At 39.8% G+C, this 23,398-nt stretch overlaps 1 protein-coding gene across 3 annotated transcripts; it reads left to right on the top strand.

The window, feature by feature from the left end:
- The first annotated feature begins 877 nt into the window (after positions 1 to 877).
- Positions 878 to 18,880, top strand: LOC145774327 (uncharacterized). 3 transcript variants are annotated; one of them, XM_082585551.1, is made up of 13 exons: positions 878 to 897; positions 2,001 to 2,081; positions 2,293 to 2,358; positions 2,640 to 2,753; positions 3,375 to 3,466; positions 9,531 to 9,585; positions 10,947 to 11,025; positions 11,320 to 11,453; positions 11,883 to 12,017; positions 12,463 to 12,600; positions 16,277 to 16,360; positions 17,035 to 17,106; positions 18,127 to 18,880. In XM_082585551.1, the coding sequence occupies exons 2-13, from the start codon at positions 2,034 to 2,036 to the stop codon at positions 18,319 to 18,321; spliced, it is 1,212 nt and encodes a 403-aa protein (XP_082441677.1). In that variant the 5' UTR covers positions 878 to 897; positions 2,001 to 2,033; the 3' UTR covers positions 18,322 to 18,880. The 3 variants fall into 3 exon arrangements, with proteins under 3 accessions (XP_082441677.1, XP_082441675.1, XP_082441676.1); XM_082585549.1 differs by lacking the exon at positions 878 to 897 and adding an exon at positions 1,392 to 1,501; XM_082585550.1 differs by lacking the exon at positions 878 to 897 and adding an exon at positions 1,401 to 1,501 and having other exon boundaries at positions 2,004 to 2,081.
- Positions 18,881 to 23,398: the final 4,518 nt, after the last annotated feature.

Raw genomic sequence — 23,398 nt, 5'->3', positions numbered from 1 at the left:
TCGCCAGTCAGTCCTTCCGTTTTCCCGGATGAAAATGAATACAGCATTGCTATTAACAACAGTCAAAGCTGCTAATGGCCAGCGGTAAAATCAATCCTCATGCTGAATCAAAAAAATAACGTCATTTTTCCGTAATAAACCGACACTTTACCAACATTTTCAAAGGCTCGTCGGATTCTACCAATTATTCAATTCTGCCAACTCAAAATTCACTGCTAAACAACTTAAAATTCTGCCAAATTTAAGCGCCGTCTCGCGCTAAACAAGAGACTGAAAGTAGCCCAAAAAAGCGCAAATCGCAAACCAACATTTTTTGGCGCCAAACTCAACTAAAAGTAGCCCAATTGCAGATAAACCGCCCAATCTAACAACACTGGTGGTGAAAGCCGAAACAAAGAGTTCTCGAAGGGACGTTTGGATTGGAGAAAAAAGACTCACATGAAAAAGTTATGCTTTCAAATATCTCAAAAGTAACTTTTTGAATATGACGTCACATATTGTATTCTAATATTTTACAAGTACTCATTGTTACGAAATTTGCGTAATCTGCCAGTACCCGCCAGAACGCAAAGAAAAAGCCATTGCTGCGTAGGAGTTCTGTTTACACGTAGAAAAGATATCTTTTTTTGTTTAATTGAGAAATAGATTAATTGATTGGTCAGCTGAAATATTTTTGTCTAGCTCAAAGTACTAAAAGTTTTGCATCATGCTGTAAGGATGAGTATACGAGGTTTTTTCACAAGATGTACAACCAGAAATTTTATTGAGGATGACGTAGATCTAGAAAAGCGTTCGTTTTAGGGTGATTTAGCATTTGAAATGGTATCGTTTGGTGCGCAATTCACTTAAAACAAATTGCAAATCGTTTTCAGCTAAGGTCAACGAAGGTGATAGAAGGTAAAGTATTCGTTTGATTATTATCAAACCGTACTTCGACCAACCAAGTGATCAGAGATAGCCCATGTCGAAAGTACCGTAGGAGTTTTCCAAACTACAATTAGGAACGTAGTTTTTAGATTTTTTTTGTGAAGTTTTAGAACTTAACAATGTTATGACGATTCCGATTCTCAGCGTACATTGAGTGAAACTTCCACTACCCGTACTACAGTCGAACGTTTGGCAGCCTACCGTACTGTACCATAGGGCAGCTACAAGTTATAGGGACTGCCAATTTGTTATTGATGTAATATCATTAGCATTAATCTATTATTTTCGTTAAATATAGGTTAAATTTTACAACGTGAACTGGGATTAGAATAAGCCAGCCTAATCAAAATTTATGTAATGTTTAAGATTTGTTAGAAAGGGGTCCTTCAAGCATATAATATTATTTAGCCTAGTGTATGCCTTTTTATTTTTATAGTTCATGGAGACTTATTGAAGTTCAAATACTTTCTCAGATTTATTTTTGTTAAATCAAGTTGATTCTTTTTAATTTATTTGGTGTTTGTTATCAAGTTTGTACAAAAACAGATTAACTGCAATTTTTCTCCTATCAATGGTGAGTAAATTGGCTGTCAATAAAAAAAAATAGCCTACTCTCCTGGACAGTTAGCCTAGGACCTAGTTAAGAAAGAGAGTTCTATGAATTTGAGTAAAGGCTTGGAAATGCTGAAAGCAAAGTTCTAAACTTGTTACAATTTTTTTTTCTGTCAAAATCTGTAGCCTTGTCATAGGGCCATGACCAGATTGTGACATCAGAGAGCAATCAATTTATAATTTCTGTCAAATAAAAGTGTAGGGCCATATCTAACTGGGGCCAAGTACAGCAAGACTTCCACAGTGGTAATTGCAGTCAAACCCATACAACCACTTTATCTGGTCCAGGTCTTCAACCAGATCAGGTATGGATCTGACCAGATAAAGTGACTGTCTGGGTAGTGAGCTGTAAAAAAACTGAAAATTAGTGTTCATTTTCAAATGTTTTCGTTAGCCTACATAAATTTTTTTATAAAGTTTTGACAGCATTGTAGCAACTGTTTATTGGCATTTTGTTGCAGGAGGCTCTTTGTCCTGAATACAAGAACTACACAATGGCTGGTATAGCGCCTTCAAGTGCATTTATTCCCACTAAACCTCAGGTGGGTTATTCTTGTTGGTGTACTAACAAACTAGCTTACACTATTAAAATTACACTGTAAATTTACATGTTTCACTTTCCTGTGATTAACTTCATTAGATGTATCTACTCCAAATTTCATAGACAACTGCATTTTTGTATATTTAGGTCTGTGCATTGTATCTGTGATCGGAGATAGCAGGGATTTAGTTAACTGGAACTTTTTTTTTCAGGCTTGTATTTCTGGTTGTGAACAGTTAGACAAAGATAGACAGCAACCTATTTTTAAACCTGTTCAGGTAAAATCTACAATGCCACTTGACTTAGAAATTCCTCTGTTTAATTGTTTAGATCTGGTATACATATCATGCAGATTTGCTAAAAAATTACTCGCAAATATTTTAAAATCTCTGTGTTTCAGTGTATAAATTGTAAGAGAACTGAGCAGATATTTGTTAATGTAAAAAAAAGTTTAACTAACTTTGTCCATATAAAAAAAACATTGTTTTCACAAATATAGTTTAACTTCTAAAATAAAGTAACCTGATAGGTTATAGTTGGGGGTTAATTTTTGTTGCAGCAAGTTGATCCATTTTCGGCAGCATATTCCGCTAGCTTGTTGGCCAATCCTTCCATACCAAGGTATGGCACAGTGATTCCAAACAGAATATTTGTCGGGGGAATTGACTTTAAGGTAAGTTTTTTGAACAGTAGGCTACGTAGGCCTACGCAGTTATGTTTTTATTCAAATCGCATATTTGATGTGTAGTCTGGGAAAAGTATCCAATTCCGCCTTCTCAGTTTATAACTGGCCGACTTTATCGACGTCTTGAAAAACTTTACCGCAAATTTGATTCATGAAATGCCAAAAATTTTGAAGCTGCAAACAATTTTTGCTTTGTGCAAATTTCAAACGCACATTCAAAGAAAGAATGGCTCTGTCATGTTGAAATGTTTATGTTCTTTTTAGTGCCTGTGACTTTGCCCATGTAGCAGAATTGGTCCTTTACACATTTATTGAAGGTCCGCTAACGTTAAATCAGTGTGCAAAAGGACCAATTTTGCTATCTGGGTCAAAAAGCGCAGTAAGCCTATCACACCTGTCAATCATTTTGCAGCGCGAACTACAGTATATTGAAGATGTTTCTGCGGAAGTATTTTTTTTTGCGAAAGTTATTACTACTTAGCATGCTAACCTAATCAATATGAAGGTCCATCCCGTCATTCTATTGTCGGTACGTGCTTAGTTTAAAAACCCGGATAACAAGTTTATTCTATTTTTAATCGTCTTTATTTACTTTGTTTAATCGTGAAGACAAAAGAAGAGGATCTTCAAAAATTCTTTTGCACCTTTGGAAGAGTTAAGCACACTAACATAAAGAGAGATAGAGCGGAAATATCAAAGGGGTGAGTTTGTAAACTATTTTGGTACTGTATGTTTAAATTGTTGAACTGAAAACTTCGGCGAAACTTACTTTTATTCTTAGTTTACGACAAGAGGCATTTTTCAAAAACTATGTTGTTTTATCTTCAGCATTAAAATTCGAATTAAATTGATGAAAACAGTAGTTTTCGAAAGGTTTCTGTGTCTTAAAATTGTGTGAGCACGTATTGGTGCGTGCTATGAATTAATACAATAGTTCACAGTTCACACGCAGAAAGAAAAGTTTTTGCTAAACTCTTTTTATCAAGCTTATAACTTCGTATCTGACCATGTCTAAACGAGCAAACTTTGCCCATTTTTAAATCGTTTCAACTTCCAGTGACGTTGAAACAATGTAAAAACATCAATTTTCTTGGCCGTGGTTTCTTGAGAAGAAACTTTCTCATTTCTTGCTAAGTTCGTTCGCCTACTCAGCTCTCGAACATTTTTCCAACTTGAATGTTTTTGAACGATTTATCAATTTAAAAAAAAACGCAAACCATGGAAACTAATCTTTTTAGACCAATTAGTACAATGCATCAAAATGTTGTTTTAAGCAGGAGCGTGAAGTTGCTCAAAGACATTTGCTTAAGCTCTGCAAAGTTTCAGTAATCTACCCATTCAACAAATCAATCGTTTTTTAACATTGATGTTTAACACGTCTGCAGACGTTGAATCAAAGTAAAAAATAGTTGGTTTTCAGTCTGGGATACAAATATTATCACGCAGCTGTGCTATTTGGATGCAACAGCACGCTTTGAAACAAACTTGGCATAACTTAAAAAGTGTATTTTTGTAAATTTTGAAACGTAGTGACATAAATTACTTGAATTGTTAATCTTATTGTGAACCATGTGGAATGTAGATTGACGAAGTAATTTCGAAGCACAGTGGTGACCTAATTATTGAAATAAAGCGTTTACTCCAATTCTTCCACTTTCAAACATGAAAGATCTAGGCCAGGGATGTCCAACCTTTTATTATAGTGGGCCGCATTGTCACTTGAAATAAATGAATGGGCGGCAGGACCTATTAAATTTCAAGAAAAATAGGTACATAAAGAAACAATTAAAAACCATTAATAATAATATCATCTTTGAAAATAGGAACAAATAACACACACATAGAAAGAAATAAAAATTTATTTCTGCAATACAAAGTCAATGAAATTTTTGACATTGTTTTCCAGCTAAAAGGTTATCAACATTTGCATCAGAGGACGTTGTCTTGATTCTTAGGATGTTTGCTACGTGTTTGTCGGTCGGTCTGTTTCTTTTTGCAGTTTTGATGTTTTTAGAGCTTCGGTAGAGAGTTTGTCTTGTTGAACCATAGGCATACGAAGCCGAGCAACGTGATCAAGTTTAACATCTTCAAGTTTATTGCATTTACATAAACATAAAACTACGCAACAAATTAAGTATCGAACGTTTTCGACATCACAAGATGTCCTCTTCAGGAATAATACACATACAAATTAACTACATCTTTTTTTTTCAGATGTAGTTAATTTGTATGTATATTATTCCTGAATACTAATTACTAATTACTATTTACTAATTACTAATTACATTACTAATTACTAATACTAATTACATCATGCCATTTTTCAGATGTAGTTAATTTGTATGTATATTATTCCTGAATACTAATTACTAATTACTATTTACTAATTACATTACTAATTACTAATACTAATTACATCATGCCATTTTTCAGATGTAGTTAATTTGTATGTATATTATTCCTGAATACTAATTACTAATTACTATTTACTAATTACTAATTACATTACTAATTACTAATACTAATTACATCATGCCATTTTTCAGATGTAGTTAAGTTGTATGTATATTATTCCTGAAGAGGACATCTTGTGATGTCGAAAACGTTCGATACTTAATTTGTTGCGTAGTTTTATGTTTATGTAAATGTAATAAACTTGAAGATGTTAAACTTGATCACGTTGCTCGGCTTTGATGTGTTTTCATGGATAAAAATAACAGCTCGCAACAATATGTGCTGCCCCCAGTGGCGTATCCAGAAAAGAAATTTAGGGGGGCAAATATTTGATAAATTGAAGAGAACGACAAAGTGTTTGATTTAAAACATTGCCACGTGATGTGCAGTGGCGCATCCTGGTGGGTTAAGCAAGGGAAGCAATAAAGGTGGTGGGGGTTAGAGCGTGCCAAAGGCACGCGTATTCTAGGGGGTCCGGGGGCATGCTCCCCCGGGAATTTTTTTGAAAAATTACACTCAAATAATGGATTATAGCGCTTTCTGGAAACACTTTCACGGTAATATTTGTATGAAGTTTATTAGCAGATAAACAGCTATTAACTTATTAAAGGTAGCTGTTACACACGAACGGGCAAAAACTGCAGCTAAAATTAGAGAACACAAAAAACTCAGCTACACAAAAACCCAACAGAGTAAGCGATTCTGAAATTGCTTCCACAGATTAGTTAAAAGAAGCGTAAATCGCGTAAACTTTGCGCGATTTACGATTTGCAAAATTCATTGGTGTCTTTCTGTGTGTCTAAAACAAGTCCTGGGAGGTGTTAATAGCCAGATGACTTGGAAAACGATATAAATTTATACAAATTATATTATATTTTCAACAAAGGGTTCGACTTCGGAATCCAAACTTTGGAAATTTGGGGGGGGCATGGCCCCTTTCGCCCCCCCTGGCTACGCCTATGGCTGCCCCACATAAACAATAATTTTCTGGACAAATTAACTAATAAAGGAAGAGTGTGTTCTCTGTGGAAAGTTTTCAAACTTTCTCAACTTCGCAATTCAATCAGTTCAAGTTGGAATTCGGGTGGCGCTTTATCACACTGAAATGAAAATGGGTCACTGAATAATTTTAATTCAATTGCAATTTTTTTGAAGTCAGAAAATCTGACTGTAAATTCTTCAAGCAAATCTTCACGTAACTTAGCATACTTTTCATAGTTTACAGAACAATTTTGAGCTCTTTCTGATAGACTGCGAAAATGTAGCCTATAATTTCGCCAGCTTTCAATTGTGCTATGAAAAGTTTTAATTTCCTGGTAAAACTACTTATTCCTTCGAACATGAAACTAAACAACTGACCTTTCTCTTGTAAATGCAAATTAAGCTCAGCTAGCACTTCTGTGAGGTCAACTAAAAAAGAAAAATCATTCAACCATTCTTCATTTTCTATAAAGTTCACATTTTGTTTCTTTTTCTCTATGAAGTTCGAAATACTACTTAGAGTGAAAATGACTAGCGGGCCGCACAAATATCTCAGGTGGGCCGCATTGCGGCCCGCGGGCCGCAGATTGGACATCCCTGCTCAAGGCTATATGAAGGTTCTCTGTGTTGCAACCGGTTACTACCGACGGAACATGCATACTTTACCATTTTACCTGAGCTGTGGAGTCGGAGGGATTTTAGTGTGTCCGGATTCGGAGTTGACCTGTTATAAACAGAAGAGTCGCAGTTGTATGCTTTTCGCCCGACTCCACAGCCCTGTATTTTACCTAAATTTAATTTTGGAACAGCTATCGAAAATTGTAGAAAAAATAAACAATACTGGAAAGGAATATAACATGAAAATCAATGCAAAAAAAACGAAAACGATGATTAGAACAAGAAAAGATAATGCACCAACTTTAAATACATATTACTATCTGTGGAATGCTGGCTGAACAAATCAAACGCTTTACTTATCTGAGACACACAGTCACACAATAACTGAAAATGGCAAATGCGATACAGAAATATTGAGACCAATAGAAATAGCAAGAAATAACTTTGTCAAAATGAAAAAGACATTAACAACACGCAAAATTAACGTCAACACTTGAAACGAATTATGAAATGCTATATCTGGACTACGTTACTTTACAATTTGTCGCTTCTACCTTTTGCTCGACTTTTTCTACGATTTTCTAGACAAACAATTAAAACAAGAAAATCGAAGTATTTTGGCCATATGATTCGCAATAATTCTATTCAAAGATGGATAGAAAACGAAATGGGGGCAAACCACCAAGAATTTGGACTAATGATATTGAAGACTGCTCAGGACATGATTATAAAACTGCAAAAGAAAAATCTCACAACAGAGAAACTTGGCGCTTCAATGCCCTCAATCCTCGACGAGAGGACAGAACTTAATGATGATGATGATGATCAATCAAAATACTGCGCTCAAAAAATTTTACTGTTTGAAACGACATGGCATGAAGACTATTTTGTGTGGAACTAATTTTTTCGTTTTTAAAACTTCAATTTTTTTTAACGCATCTAGGTCTACCCAAAAAGTTTTGAAATCGTTTTTATCCAGTTTGCTGCGGCAAGCGTTGATGGACGCTGCATGTTTACGTGCCCAGTATCGGCAAGCGTGAATAGACGCAACTTTTTGTTGCTTAATGTCGGAACAGCGTTTATGGTCGCATAAAGCTTGTATTCCTTGGGTGATTTCCCTAAAGCTTTTATTATCTATCGGAAATAGTGGGGCTTCAATAAATCATCGTTATGGTGCTGCTTTCTCAGCGAAAAGTAGATCTGTTTACAAGCAGTTTTGAGAAAGGTTGGTTCAAACTGTCTATCTACTCGATGAGTCTTTTCACATTGATTCAAGGCCTGGACACGCTGAATCATTGTAAAATAAGGTGATTACTGGATACAATTGTACCATCATAAGCCATTTTCCTTCATTACCATCGTGCCATTTTCCTGGTTAGGCTTATGATGGTACAGTTCTATACCATACTCTTTCGTGCCATTTTCCTTTTATTTCACCTTTTATTGTTAGTTTTTTTCCATCAATTCTTCGACGTAGCAAGAGTAAAAGGTTTTTCATTCTTTCGCACTATCATCATTTGATTTTTTGTGCTGTTTGCTTTCAGCTTAACTGAAGATGATGTAGCATTCTAGCTGCTAGCTGATCGAAATCGATTTTTAACTATTTATGATTGAACTGACTCGTGTGAGAATAAATTTCTTTGCATTACAAGACATTATAACCGAGTCGTTCATATCAAGCATTGTTGTGGGTTTGACACCTGTAAGAAGATATTTCATTTTCTTGACTGCTCGCAGACTAAATTTATTTGTTTCTTAACAACCAAAAAACACTATTGTTGGTTTCTTTCTAAACTTAAGTTTTGTATGTCACTTAGAAGAAGTGTTGCCACGTTGGTAGGTCTTTCTTAATTGTCTTGGCGAAGTTTTCGTTTTTACATTTTACAACCATGAAAACCTCGCTGACTGCATGACATACTTTTTCTCGAGTTGCTTTTGAGCAGTTCATGGCAAGCCTTTCAATAAATTGAAACATTTTCTTAATGTTAAGCTGATGAAGTGCACAGAAACAGGGATGGATCCAAGGGGGGGTGTGGGGGGGTGCGCACCCCCCCCAAAATTTCAAACTGCTATTATTTTAATAAACTAATGGTATTAAGATCTACTAGTATTAGTTACTTTATATTTTGATAGATCATAGCATTTTATATCAGTATGTAACGAATTGATTAAATGGAATGTGTACCAATGGAAATAATCATGTGTTTTGTACTGCTCATGTTTTTAAACTTTAGAATATTTCCCAAAATTTCATCACGTTCTTGAATTTTGTTAGCCTATACCATATAATAAGTGTTTTTTATTCATGCTTGTTTTTAAAACTTGATTTTTCATGCACACTTTCTCCGTTTTCAGGTCTTTATTAATATTAAACAAAAAGGATGCAACCTAGTTCGTACCCTGAACAGTTCGTACCCTGAAAAGATTGAGAGAAAAAATTAAAAAAAGGCAAAGTCAGGGTACAAACTGAGGGTATGAACTGTTCAGGGTACGAACTAGGTTGCACCCAACAAAAACATCTACTATTAACAACATGAATGCTTATCAGTATGCCAAATACAGCAGAGACACATTTTGACAGTGCCACACTGATCGACCTCCTTGAATGAAAATAGATTTCAGCAGCACCCCCCCAAAAATTAGAGGCTGGATCCATCCCTGCACAGAAAAGATATAAGTATAACATTAACAATGACGAATATTTGATTTCAGGTTTGGTTTTGTTACGTTTGAGAGTGCTGAAGAAGCAAATAAAGTCAGAGAACAAGTACAGTCATAATAATTATCTTTCCTCATAGTTTAGTTGAGAAAAGTAAGAAATTGAAGGTGATGACGTCTTAATTTGGACCATTCTTTTTAAAAATTATGCGTCATAAAGAGTTAGGGAACTGTCAGCTCAGTGATTAGTTTAGTGACTTAGGAATACGTACAATTTGGATTTTACTGAGATATTTTCGTGTGAGTTACAAAACGGTATTTTTGCTTTGGTATGCTTCAGACGAGACTGTTTTGTGAAGCTTAAAAAAACCTTGAAGAAACAGACAAAGAGTTATATTTCTCAGGGGTTTTCAACCTTTACTCCATCGTAACCCCCTCAGAGCATTCAACGTAGCCTCGCGACCCCTCATTAAAATATTCAACAAAAGCATATTAAACCAAAAACGTCTTTTGCGATGTTATTGCGGCTTTTATTACAATTCCTCCGATTCTTATTTCCATTTTCTATCACGGCGTTTTAGATTATAGGAGAAAAAATAATGAGAATAATTTACATTTTCACCCGTTGAATTTATTGCAATCCTTTATGGATTTATTCAAATCAGTTTCACTGACATGGTTGGTGCTGCATATTTTTAACTAGTCAATGCAATTTAGCTTGTCAATGCGCGCACCTGTTGCTGAAAGAACTTTTAAACAAAATAGCTGACACTAAATTTTTTCATTGCCATTAGATACGATGTTGAGAAATCTATGTTTTGCATAGGATTCTAAAGAATCTTGCTTTTTTGCCATAGCGTGGTTACTGTTTAACTTTAGTCTGCACCAAGCAACGTACAAGAACTTGGTGAAAAATATCGAATGCTCTCCTATTGTTAAAAGCCTTGCAACGTCTGAAAGCTTGAACAATAAAATAATCTCAGGTCGGTTGCAAAAAAGCACAGTTTTTTTTTTTCTGGCAAAAAATAATTGAAAACAATACACTGAATTTTCACGGAATGGCCGTTTCGGTGAGTCCGATCCCTTAACGGGGAATTTTTTCAATTTTTTTTTTTAAATTATCGGGTACCGTAGCCTAATTATCATTGCCGTTTTAGGGTTAGGGGTTAGAGGTTAGGAACTCACCGAATCGGACTCACCGAATAGTAGCAGACCCGAATTTTCAGGCCTCTCGACCCTCCAAAACACGGCTTGCGACTCCTACAAGGGTCGTGACCCCCAGGTTGAAAACCCCTGGTATAGATGAAGTGTTTTAACAAGTTATAGAATTTTGACTGAAGGAAAGCCGCTACATTACTGCAAATTTACTGCAACGGTGTTCATTTCGTACTACTGTATGCCGCAAAGCTGCCGTCATGTAATTACATGATGTTGGTATGATTACCTTTATTAAAGTACATTCCTCTATAGGAAGACAACCTTTATATGAATGGAAAGAAACTTAATATTGGTCCAGCAATCAGAAAACAACAGCCTGGTTTTCCCAAAGGTTTGTGATGTATAAAGAAAAGCAAAGTCCCATAAAAACGCTTCATAATGTTTTACATTGTCAAAATATTGCAATGCTTGTGTTTTGTCTCGTTTAAATATAAACGCAAAGACTTTATTTATGACGAGACGCAATTTTTATCAAATTATGTTCGATAGATTTTTTAAAATTTAACAATCAATTAAAAGATTTTGGTCATGGTAGAAGTTGTCATTTTCAACTGCAATAACGTGCTGATGAATCCTCAGTGTTAACTCAAATTGACAAAATTCTCTTGTCTTCCAATCATTGTAGATATTCACTTGCCTGGGCCGCCTGGTAGCTGGGTCATCCACCCAGCTGGGTATGCATCCTTTACAAACCCAAATGGGATTACTTACTTCTTGGACTACAACCCCCCTATGATGACGTCACTGCAGCAACCCCAGGTCAGTGTGTCAGCAACTTCTTTAATGTAAAAAAGAACTGATTTGCTTATTGTAATCAATAAAAAATCAACCAGGTTTGGTAACTACAAAAAATTTTTTGCTTATTGCTTATTGTGTTAGTGTTATTGCTGGCAAGATCTTACAATGGAACTTTTTTCTGATTAGCATTTTTCTGGTGCGCTTGTTAATTGTGGGTTTATTATGAAGATAATGAAGTGCGTGGCAAAAGAGTTGTTTTTTTTAATGAAGTTTAGCAATCTCGCATCATTAGAATTGTTTATCTTTGTTGTAGTGCTTGTGGTACGACTAATTAGTTATTTTTCAAACTTCCAGTGCCAGAATATCAAATACTTACCAAAGCTCAATAGGTCTGTGTTGTTGACAGCTTTCCATGTAACTATCACTGAAACTATGTATTAATCTTCAAAGGCTTTTTCTCACGGCCACATGGTGGCGTACAACAATGAGAGTTACCCGGCCATACCGGCCCATTATACTGGTTACGCCTGCCCCACTCACACCGGTCAGCCCTACAATGCTCTGCATTTGCCATGCCATACTCCGGTAAGTACTCCGAACTTTTTGGTTTACTTTATGTTGTCAACTCTGCTGAAAAGAGAAACTTATTGCAGATATTTGTTAGTGATTGTTCAGTGTTCACGTTGTTTATCAAAAGCGTAAATGTGATCACTATTGGTAGTTAAAACAAAAGTGGCCTATGGCTGAAGTGCATTATGCATTGATTATAAAGTTGAGTCATTTCATGGAACTGTTTATTTTCCACTTCGCTTTTCAACTCATAACCAAGAAAGCATTTAGTAATTGGGCGTTATCTTTACTACCTTTGCATAAAATCTCGTTTGCGAGACTGTAGCGTACATTTTCGCACAGTTTAACTGGAGAAAGTGTGAACCTTTTCCCGCACAAGCTACAACCAATAATGAATGTTTTTTATTGGCAAAGTAATCTATCCGAAACAAAATTCAACTCTGTTTCTGACGTTCTACAGATCGGGGGTGCCTGCGGACAACTTATTGCACCCCCTTCAGCTTACACAGGAGTCGAGCAGCTGAACGTCCTTCCCATGGCGTCATCTGTGCCCACCCCTAGCTACATTGTCCCGCGCTCCATCCCTGCCAACTCGCAGGTAAACACAATCATTTGGTTTATCAGTTCTATAAACGATTTTATCTCCCTCGTTCTTTCCTCGTGGTAGCTTTGCTTACTTTTATACTTTTTTTTGCTTATACGCTTTTACTTTTATACTTACTTTTTTGACCTCGCCATAGTTACGTTGAGCGGTAGCATCAAATAAATTAAAGGGTTTAACTTGATTTTTGACATTTAGAGTTTTCTTTGTTAGATTTGGAAACATCTACAATCCTACATGGTTTGCTTGGAAAGGGAAGTTCTGAAATTGTGTCAGAAAACAAAATTCTGGCTTGTCTTTTAAGGCAAAAATAGCTGATATTGAATAAATTACATACTACTGTGAGATTAATCGTCGTCGTCGTCTGAGCTTCTGGGGCCGAGGGTCTATCCTTTTACCACCCCAGATTCACGATGTTCCCGGACTACACTGGAAGGCTGCTAGAGAGCAGCCAGTCTTTAGTTTCATCATCCATGACGCGCAGACCTTCCACTCCGTTAGGTGGTTTGAAGATGGTACAGTCATTGATGATGTGGTCTGCGGTCTGTTCCTCGGCACCACATTCACAGGAGGAGGAAGAAGCCATTCCCCATTGGTGCATGGTTGAGCGGAAAAGCCCGACGCCCGTACGGAGACGGTTGAGGCGCACCCATGCCTGTCTCTGTAGTGTCAGGCCGATGGGGCGTGTGTCGGCGTTGGGGATGAATGAATGGAGTCTGGTGGTGCTTGACTTCCATTCAGAATTCCATTTATGGTCCGCCCAAGTAGCCGCAGAGATGTCTTGTTCATCAGCTTCGTTGATCAGAAGCCGAGCGGCTGGCACGAATGGGTGTCTTGATTTCAGTCGGCGGGGGTGCCCGTTTGGGAAGGCAGAGATCTTGTGGTGGAGAAGATGGTTAGGCTCCAGTGCCCGTCGACCGAGGGACAGAGTGGCTTCTTCGCGACGAAGCTCAGCAGGTTGGATGCCAGCGAGAATGGGGAGATTGTCCAATGGTGTGGGACGCAGGCATCCGGTCACTGTGCGCAGGGCGCTGTTTATGGCAGTGTCGATGTTGTGGCAGTGAGCACTGCGGCACCAGACAGGTGCACAGTACTCTGCTGAAGAGTAGACAAGGGCTAAGGCTGCTATTCGCAAAGTGTCAGCCCTCGCCTCCCAGCTAGAGCCTGCCAGGCGCTTCAGTAATGCAGCGCGGGATGTCAGTTTCTTGCGCAGTGACACCAAATGGTGGCGGTATGTGAGCGATCTGTCTAGTGTCACCCCAAGATACCTTGGCTCGGGGCAGAAGGACAGAGGTTTTCCGTTGTTGTGGACATGTAGCTCACGATCAGCTTCCCGATTGTGTAGGTGGAAAGCTGCCGCCACAGTTTTGGTTTCGCTGAGTTTCAGTCGCCAGTTCTGGAGATAAGCTGAGATGGTTTGCATGTCCTGGCTCAAGGTGTCTTCTAGATTTTCCCACGACTTTGTGGAGTGGAGAATTGCCAGATCGTCCGCATAAGCGTATTTTGCGGAGACCGTGGTTGGCAGGTCGTGGGTGTAGATGTTGAAAAGAAGGGGAGCCAGGACCGATCCCTGTGGGACGCCGTTTTTCAGGCGTTTCAGTCTGCTTCGCCGTGGGTTGCCGGTGGTGAGGGTGAAGCTTCGATTCCTGACAAGTTCCATAATCATATGGACCATATGTCGGTCAGGAAGCAGGCGAAGCAGCTTGTAAGTAAGGCCGCGATGCCATACAGTATCATAGGCAGCTGTGAGATCTAGAAAGACAGCGCCGGCCTTCTTTTTTGCCTCAAAGCAGTCCTCGATGTCTTGGGTCAACAGTGTGACCTGATCTACAGTGGATTTTCCGCGCCGAAACCCAGCTTGCTCTTTTGGAAGGAGCGGGTCGATGATTGGGTTGACGCGGGCATAGATCAGTCTTTCGAGGATCTTGAAAGGAACACAGAGGAGGGATATCGGACGATAACTCCTTGGGTCCTCTGGTGGCTTGTGAGGCTTAGGGATCGCAACTACTAAAGCTCTTCTCCAGATTTTTGGGATTGTGTGGTGGTGCAGGCAGGAAGAGAGGAATCTACGTAACCAGGACTTTAGGGCATGGCCAGCATGGAGCACAAGCTCAGGGCAGATCTTATCGGGCCCTGGAGACTTGTGTGGTTTCACTAGGCGGAGGGCGGTGGAGAATTCCTCTGGAGTGAAGTCTCCAGAGATTGTTTCTTCTGGTGGTGTTTCCACTTGCCATAGGGCAGATACTTCCTTGGCAACAAGGCGGGATGCCTTGCGGTCCTTTGTCTTGTACACCCCGTTCTGCACTAGCTGGGAAGCGATGGCATTAGCAGAAACGGGGCACTGACGAGGGGAGTTTGCTGAGCGCCCAGTGAGGTTGTTGATGATGCTCCATGCTTTGCGGCTTGAGTGTGAGAAGTCGATGGTTTGGACAGCTTCGTTCCACCGCTCAAGCTTCTTTGTGTCCAGCCGCTCAAGTAGTCTGGTGGCGGCGGTGTTAGAAGCAGCACCACTTGTGGCGGCTAGGTATGAGCGGTAGAGAGATTCACACTCAGAGTCCCAGCATGGTTTATAGCTGGTTCGATGGCCACGTGGTATTGTGGCCTTTGCCGCAGTTATTATGGCATTGCAGAAGTCCTGGTATGCCTCGTCTGCGTTGCATGTTTCAGTCGGTGGTAACTTTGCAGCAGACTCATTGGTCAGGAGGCTGTATTGATTCCAATCGGCTTTTTTGAAGTTCCATCGCTTCACCGGTGAACTCGGGACAGGAGCCACAAGTTTTGGGGCGATGATGAGGGACGGCCGGTGTTGGGACCGCGGGAACTTCTCAAGCACACGTCTGTCTGAAAGAGAGCTGTCGACACTCGCGAAGGCCAAGTCAGGGTTTGTCCCTGTTCCCCAGCGGCCGGAGTGAAAACTGGCTGGTTCCTTTGGATTGAATAGGAGGGCAAGATGGTTTGTGGAGGCCCAGTCAGCCAGCAATTCTCCGTCGCTGCTTGTGTTGTTGTAGCCCCAGTCGATGTGCTGGCAGTTGAAGTCGCCAGCGTAGAGACTGGGGGAGGGGAACGTTGGAAGGGATGATGGCAACATTCGCGAGGGTGGGGGCTTGTAGATGTTGACGATGTTGTAGTCTGAGATACATATGCACACCCACTCAATCTCGGCATCAGTTGGAGATTGGTCGACAAACGTCCACTTCAGGCTCTCATGCACAAACGTGGCAATGCCGTGCTTCCTGCTTAAGGTAGACCCAGCTAGCATGTAGTTGGGAATGGCTAGCCTATCTGCAGAAATGCAGTGGGTCTCCTGGAGGAGGATGACGAGTGCCCGGTTGGTATGGGCAAGCTGCTCCACAACTTTGGTCTTGCTTGTTGTGTAGCCTTCTATGTTGAGCTGCAGAATGGTGGGGCGTCTGAACTTGCTATCAATTGCCCCTTGCAGCTGTGCCGTCCGGGTGGAGGCTCTTTGTTGACAAATTTCGTTTCTCATCTGGTTGAAAGCAGATGGTACTCACAGGATGGGGCACGAGGAGCCATTTGTCGTCCATTTGTCGTGAGATTAATAATACAACAGTACAAAGTATACTGATCATCACACGGCATGTTACAAAATAAATTCTTGCGTTCTTCTGGTGACGTATGGTGTCAATTTTCAACTGGAATCTTTTCTTTTCAGAGTATTCCAGTAGCCGCTGCCACTCGGCCGTCAGAGGTCGCTGCGGTGCCACAAGAGAAGCCAGCCTGCATTGCCCCTCATGAAGTGAGTATTTCACGCCGTAGCAAGTAGATACTGGCAATGGTGGTGTAGGCACTTACGTTGTGAAGATTTAGATGGCTTTGGCAAAGTTTTTAAACGTCCCAACAGCCAACACGAGTAAAAAGAAGACGGTTCGGACTTGACGGTAAATTTCCAAGCATTCAGTTTGTTTTGCCGTTGAAGACATGACGGATCTCAGCAAGAATGTGTCAAATTCTACCTTTTAATTGAACACCGCACCTTAAAAGATGGTTCACTGACATAATAGTAAACGAAAAAGCTTCCAGTCAACTCTACTTCAATTGTACGGAGTCACTTAAAGCGACCAACTTCTGTGACTGGCTTGCGGCCTTGTATCAAAGTCTTTGCCGGGAGCTCCCAGATCCAGATTGCAGAAGCGACATTTAATTTGCGAGAAGTTACATTGTGCGATCAACCGTTCCTATGTGTTGCTTTTCATTCTGTTAATGAATAGGTTTAAATCAGAAACGATTTCGTGTATTCCAGCATGGTGATTCATATCCTGATCTGTATTGTTTAAGCTTATAATTTCAGCAAATGCTGTGACGCGTTGCTCCTACTTTAGGAAATAGATTTTTTTAAATTTGAAGTATCAATCACTTTTGCACTTGATATTCTGTGATCGGTTAAATTATTGACCACATGACCTTTTTCAGCCAATCAGGATGTTTGTGCCTCCCACGTCAAGCTACATGCAACCTCCCGTGCAGCCCCCCTTCATACATGCGGTAAGATGTCGGTTGTTTTAAAATTCTATTTAAACAAATCGATCGCTGCAGCCACCACCCATACAGAAAATTCCATTATTTTTACATTGATTCAACGTCTGCATATGTTGAATCAATGTAAAAATGACAGATTTTGCTGTCTGGGATAGTTTCCGAGCTGTTGTAAGGTTGAAATTGATTGAGGTTCTTTCGTTTACTGATTTTCACTTAACCTTTGAAAATTCGCTTTTCATTGCCACATCGTTCCTTTCGCCGAATATTGCCAAACTTGTTAGAGAAAAGCAATGCCAAACTTCACATTGAAATGTCGATGTGTAGTAAAAACTTTGTTGACTTTACTATATCTTGGTTGTTCTTGTAATTGTAAAAGAGGATAATGCACATTTTTAAGATTAGAATTTTGGTGTGAGGGTTTTAATTAGAAATTATAAGACAGCCATGTCTAAGATTACAAATTAGCAGTAAACACTGAAGTGGCCCGCGCAATCGTTCGTAAACCGCATGTCGCTCTTTGGCTAAAAAGGTTGCACAACCCTGGTCTCTCGGCAGTCAAGTGTAGCAAGAACTCAGCGATAGACACGTGTTTTGCCCATGAGGCTGGGCTCATCAGTACCGCACCACTAGTTTACTTTCACTGAGGTGATAATGATTGTATGCTTAATCCGATGGAGAAGCTGGCGATTGCGGTTTCCCAGATATTTCTGTCATTTGCCATACTAATAAAGTCACTGGTCTAGTAGGCTATTAACTGTGTGTTTTTTGGCTCACTTGTTCAGACTATCACTCTAATCTTCGTTGACGTAAGGTTGTTTTTTTTTCTTGTACTGTTCTTGCATATTAGCGCTACTTTTTCCAGATTCTAATGTGGATGTACCCTGCTAACGGCATCTGTCGCCTTCCAATCGTTAGGCTATTCTTAAGCTGTTTTATGTTTCGCCGACTTTAAAGTCATGAATTGAACAGAAATAATCACAGACACTAGAACTTGAAAACACAAATTATTTTGCTTTTGTTCTTCAGCCAACTGCAATCTACGCTCAGCCCGCCCCTCTAAAGTGTGCTCATGCGCAGTACATTGGCATTCCTGGGTCCGCTGCATCACCGATCGGTCACTATGACATCATCACGGAAGCTGACGTCCAAGCGTCGATGACGCAGGCATTAGTGACGTCAGAAAATGAAGCAATGACATCACCACTGACCACTGGTCAATGAAAGACAATGTGTTTTTTCTTGTAAATAAGTAGATTTTTTCTTGTACATAATCATTGCCGTTTATAAAGCTTTCAAAATACGTCATTTTTACGTTGACGTAACGTAAGAAACGTCAAGTTGACGTAAAAACGTCAGGATTTTGTCGGCTTCCTGTGTACTTGAACCACATCAATTTTGCTGTTTTTATATAGAGAAAGAATGAAGTATTTTTTATACTGGTAAGTTTGCACTAATTAATTAATTAATTATTCTACTTGGCCATTTTATTAATTCAATGAATCGATTTCTTTATTTCAAGTTGGTTTTAAAGTTGGAATTGGTTTTAATGAAAGTTTAAAGAAGCAGTTGGTTTAATAAACCTTTGGTTTTGGTTCGTTGTATAAAATAATATTCGTTCTTGACTTTCACTGCCACAACTTTTTGTCCCTTTCCGTCTATAAAACGTTGCCGTGACGTTGAAAGACAAGATTTTGTGACCTCCCTAGTTCGTTTGTGTTCTGTTGTTGATTTTCGTTCATTTCGTTGTTAAAGTTCATTAAAAATATTCCATTCAAAAACACCGGTATCTGAGTGTTGGATATGTAGCCTACCTTACTTTACAGATTTATCTAAATAACGTTGTAAATGCACAAAAATAACCAACAACGAATAATTATATTTGAATAAGATATTGAAGAACCGCCTCAACGGCGGCGAAAGCTTTATCGGTAAGTTTCCTGGTCTGGTAGATTTTATTTTTATTATGTTTATTGTTTAGTCGTTCTGCTGTTTAAATGAAGGATCCTTGCATAACTTTACGTTCTCAATGACATCGAGAAACCGGAACACAGGTTGGGAGACCTCAGCGTCTACTTCATCGCTTAAACAAATACAATGGCTGATGTTTGTGCAAGTCAGTCGGTATTGTGATTGCTAATTCTTTCATTGAACTGTGCATGAGAAAGTCTATAACGTAGGTGTAGAAAACAAAAATACCACTGTAGCCTAATACGCTTCGCTACTTGCATTATGTTTTCTGTGGGTTGTCGCCAAACAGAAAAGGTATTCACAATTCACATCTATATTTGCCATCTAAAATGTGGTGCAGCACTTGCACTAGTGGCGGCTGGTGCTGTTTGTGAGCAGTGGGGCTGCAAACGATTTCGCGGGAGGGGGGATCTGGTGGTCCCCCCAGAAAGAATTGAAAAATTAAATTAGGTGCGTTCTGAGCATATTTTTACCCCAACTTTTGAAAAAATGCATTCAAACTTTGTTGAAAAGTTGATGTATTCCGAAGCGGTATTTAAAAAAAACTAACAGTATTACTTGGAGACAAACTTTACTAGTATTGAGCTTAGTCTTGACTAGCCTAGCCGTTGCATACCAGGTTCAAGTGATTTTTTGAATACCCTAATTCACAGCTAACACTTCTACATTCATGGCTCATCGCTACTCTGCGAAATAAGAACTAACTTTAAAAAGTCTGTAAAGTTATTCGGTTAGGTGGGGCTTTTTTCCAACAGATTCAAAAATTGCTGTAAAATGCCAAAACAGGTGGAGCTTCAAGGATAATTTTTAGCCAATCAGAGCGCTTGAAATCCAGAATCTCGGGCTGCAGAGAAGTTTGCCCAAAATCGGTGTTGCCAAACGAAACTTTTAATTTTTGATCCGCAATTCTTAAGGAAAAAAAGTAACCATGTCGGACAAACACAGAGGAAAACATATTTTCCCTCTTCTCTTTCTTTCAGGTGGGGCTGCAGCCATAGGCGTCGATTTTTTCTTAGAAGCGAGAAATTCTGGGCTGCTAAACTAAACAAACTTCTTTTATGTTTTCCTTTGCGACCTAAAAAGCGTTTAACTCGTGACCTGTTGTCTTTAAAGTGGCGCCTTTGGATTTGCCGCAAAATGTTCGGACAGGTGTCTGCTGACTGTGCTGACGGAACCTTCCCGAGCCGGAAGCTGATCCGGCAGCATGCTAATGAAGCAGGTAGATTTCCATGGCTCATGCTGTCTTTTACAACTCCCGGTGCATTGCCTGAGACATTGACTTCACCACCGTCCATCCTTGAAGCACTGCTTTCTTCATCAATGTCATCTCTACGTTCATTCGTGCTGGACGTGGCTTCTTCAGCATTATCATCTGACGCCTTTTGGAACCTGGTTTTAAGAATGCGCGAATAGATGTTTGACTTTGCTTCATGTTTAACTTTCAACATCGCGCGGTGCCCCAATTTATACCCAGCAACAAGTTTGTGAGGAAAGATTTGTAAAAAGCGATTGTTGCAGTACGTCTTTCGTTTGTATCGGTTATTTTATTGTCATGTTCATTGTGATGTCATTGTCATATTCATATTCCCTTACGCTGACCCGGAACTGAAGTTTGTTTGTGACGTAACTAAAGTGAGACCATTGGACCATTGAGACAAAAGAACAAACGTGGCTCTCACCAGGAATTGCCAGCGTGTGGCAGTTGCCGTAGCAACAACAATGCAGTGAGTACTGCCTTTTTTTCAATGCTGCGTTGTTGTGGAATTGCTTTGTTCTGTCGGATACCTAGCGAGAGACATAGCGTAAAACAAGAAGTTGCGCTACAGTTGTTTGGATAATTGAGCGTTTAACAAAAACGGCAATAATTGTAACGAACACTTTATAAGTGTCATGAAAACAGGGTGGGCGAAACATATTTTGCCCACCCTCGTTTCACATCAGAGTGGGCGCCGCCAACCCGGCCCACCCTATTTCGACACCTATGGCTGCAGCCCCATGGCACGAGCCGCCACTGACTTGCACAACTTGATCTCGCATACTAACTCATCAATAAAGTGACCTTATACTCGCATGCAGGGCCATTGAAAGGATAATTTGGCCCCGGTACCAATGAGACCCTCAAGACCTTTCTAAGTAAAAAGCACTACATCCAAAGAATACGAGGTGGTGATATCTATAAGTTTCCTACCTCCTTGGAAAGGTTGCGGGCCCCAAAAATCATTCCGGGTCCAAAAATGGCTACTTCGTGGGTGCACAATGTTGAGCACTAAGCTATCGGAACGGTTTCCTTGTACATTTGCTGTCTTGCTCATTTTTTTGTGCATTATGTTTTTGAGTACTTCGGAACGAAGATAGTAGTTTAAAAATCACGTTATTTGCAAGCCTTCCTATGGCTAACTAAAACGTCCAATGCGTGACTGGCATGCGCGATCTCAACGATGATATGAAAGTCTGCCACCAGGGGTGCCGGAACGATTTTTGACTGGGGGGCAGGATTATGAAAACAAGACACTTTTGTTGCTGAAAGGCCAATTTTTTTTTAAGTTGATAAGGTATAGCGATAATGCTCATCTATCAGCTCACTCAGGCCCGGATTTAGGTGGGGGCAGAGGGGGCAGTTGCCCCGGGCCCCCCGACTTTTGAAGGGCCCCCCTATGTGGAAAAAAATGTGATTTTTTTTCCTTTTGGCCGTTAAAGTTTCTGCAAAATGCTGTGCAGTACTGGACTAATGCTACTGTAGACGTAGAGATGGTTTTTCGCGCCCTAGGCGCGAAAAATTTTTTTGCACGGGTGTCCCCCGATCTAAAAGTGCCCCGGGCCCCCCATCAGCTAAATCCGGCCCTGAGCTCACTATCGAGTAATGATACAAGTGTCCGCTGTACAAAGAGCAGCATGCTATGTTATAATGATGTAACCTACTGTGTTGCAGAATTTTGTGCCGTGAATATTATTTTGAGGCGAAAGTGAAAGATTACAATTAAGCTAAAAGCGAATGGCAGAAATTGTTATATTGCAAAATGTGCAGTAGCTTACATAAAAAGGGCATCATTGCCCCCCCTGCCCCTCCATCCACAGACATCCGCTTCCGACGCCCCTGCCTGCCACCAGTGATATGGAGAATTCCGACGGTTTTGTCTATTGTGACGCTTTTCCTCTTTGCTGGTGGTACGCGTTTCCTGATAGTTGGAGACGGCCTCATGCACAGTGAGCCTCTACGAATCTCTAATTTCAGCAAGGTTTGTCCGATGTTGAGTGTCTAAGTTGCATAAATTCTGTGATTTTTTAGAGTATATTTGAAGCGCTTCCTGGAGGCACCAACACTGCGGTGGCCTGTGAAAAGATAAATCAGGTGGTCTTGGAAAGCTTTCTACAGCCAACCGCAATGTTGGTGCCCATGAAGTGCTTCAAAGACAATTCTCTGGATTCAAACATATTTAGTGCCATTTCTCGTTTATTTGATTTTAAAGTAGTCTACTTGCAAGTTTTTGTTTGACTATGACTTGTTGATCACCGTAAGTGTTTATAAATGATGTCGTCAGCAAGAAAAGCTTGAAAACCAACTCCAAATTGCGAAAAAGCAGGCAAACTTGATCATTTAATTTTATGTAACTTACTGTCTATGGACTGCACTACCCGGTGGTTTCAACACAGTTTACCAATGCGAAAATATATTTAAAAACTGGCTAAAAAATACCGAGCTTCAATACAAGAGTGAAAATGCCAAACGAAACTACTGCCCCACCGGGTCCGCAGATAGTAGCGTTGACAGGGGGGGGGGTCCAGAAAATACTTTTGAACCCGGAATGATTTAAGGGCCCGTAACCTTTCTAAGGTTTTCGAAAGATTCTAGAAGCCACCTCGCATTCTTTGGACAAGGTGTGTTTTTCTTGGAAGTTTCTTGATTCGAGGCCCTAGGATCTCAATTGGTACCAGGGCCCTGTCCACAGATGTTCATGTCAGAGGAAGCTTAGTTTTGGCTGCGCTTGACAGAGCGTCCGAAGACCACAAGCGTGTGTCAGTCAAAGTGAAATACTGTGCTCGAAATGTGTGGAACTGTGGATACAAGTTGTCTCTTGTTGTGCACGATTATCTTGAAATAATCAATCTTAAAAGCATTTTAGGCAAAGTATACCGACTCTCTTGAGGTAGGGTCAAAAGTGCACATACTATAGCCTTCTACAGCACAATTTTTTGAAATGAAAGTCATTCACTAATGGTTTGGTGAAAGAAAATTGGATTGATCAGTCAAATCCTCTGTTAATTATGCCAAGTTCAGAGCACAGTGATGAAAACAAATGACAGACGTTGCTTTGAAGTTAAAGTGAATATA

The sequence above is a fragment of the Aplidium turbinatum genome, chromosome 7, assembly GCF_918807975.1.
Source record: "Aplidium turbinatum chromosome 7, kaAplTurb1.1, whole genome shotgun sequence".
In the NCBI taxonomy this organism is placed as follows: domain Eukaryota; kingdom Metazoa; phylum Chordata; class Ascidiacea; order Aplousobranchia; family Polyclinidae; genus Aplidium; species Aplidium turbinatum.
Note: the sequence above shows the minus strand (reverse complement) of the source record. Positions and strands in the feature narration are given on the sequence as shown.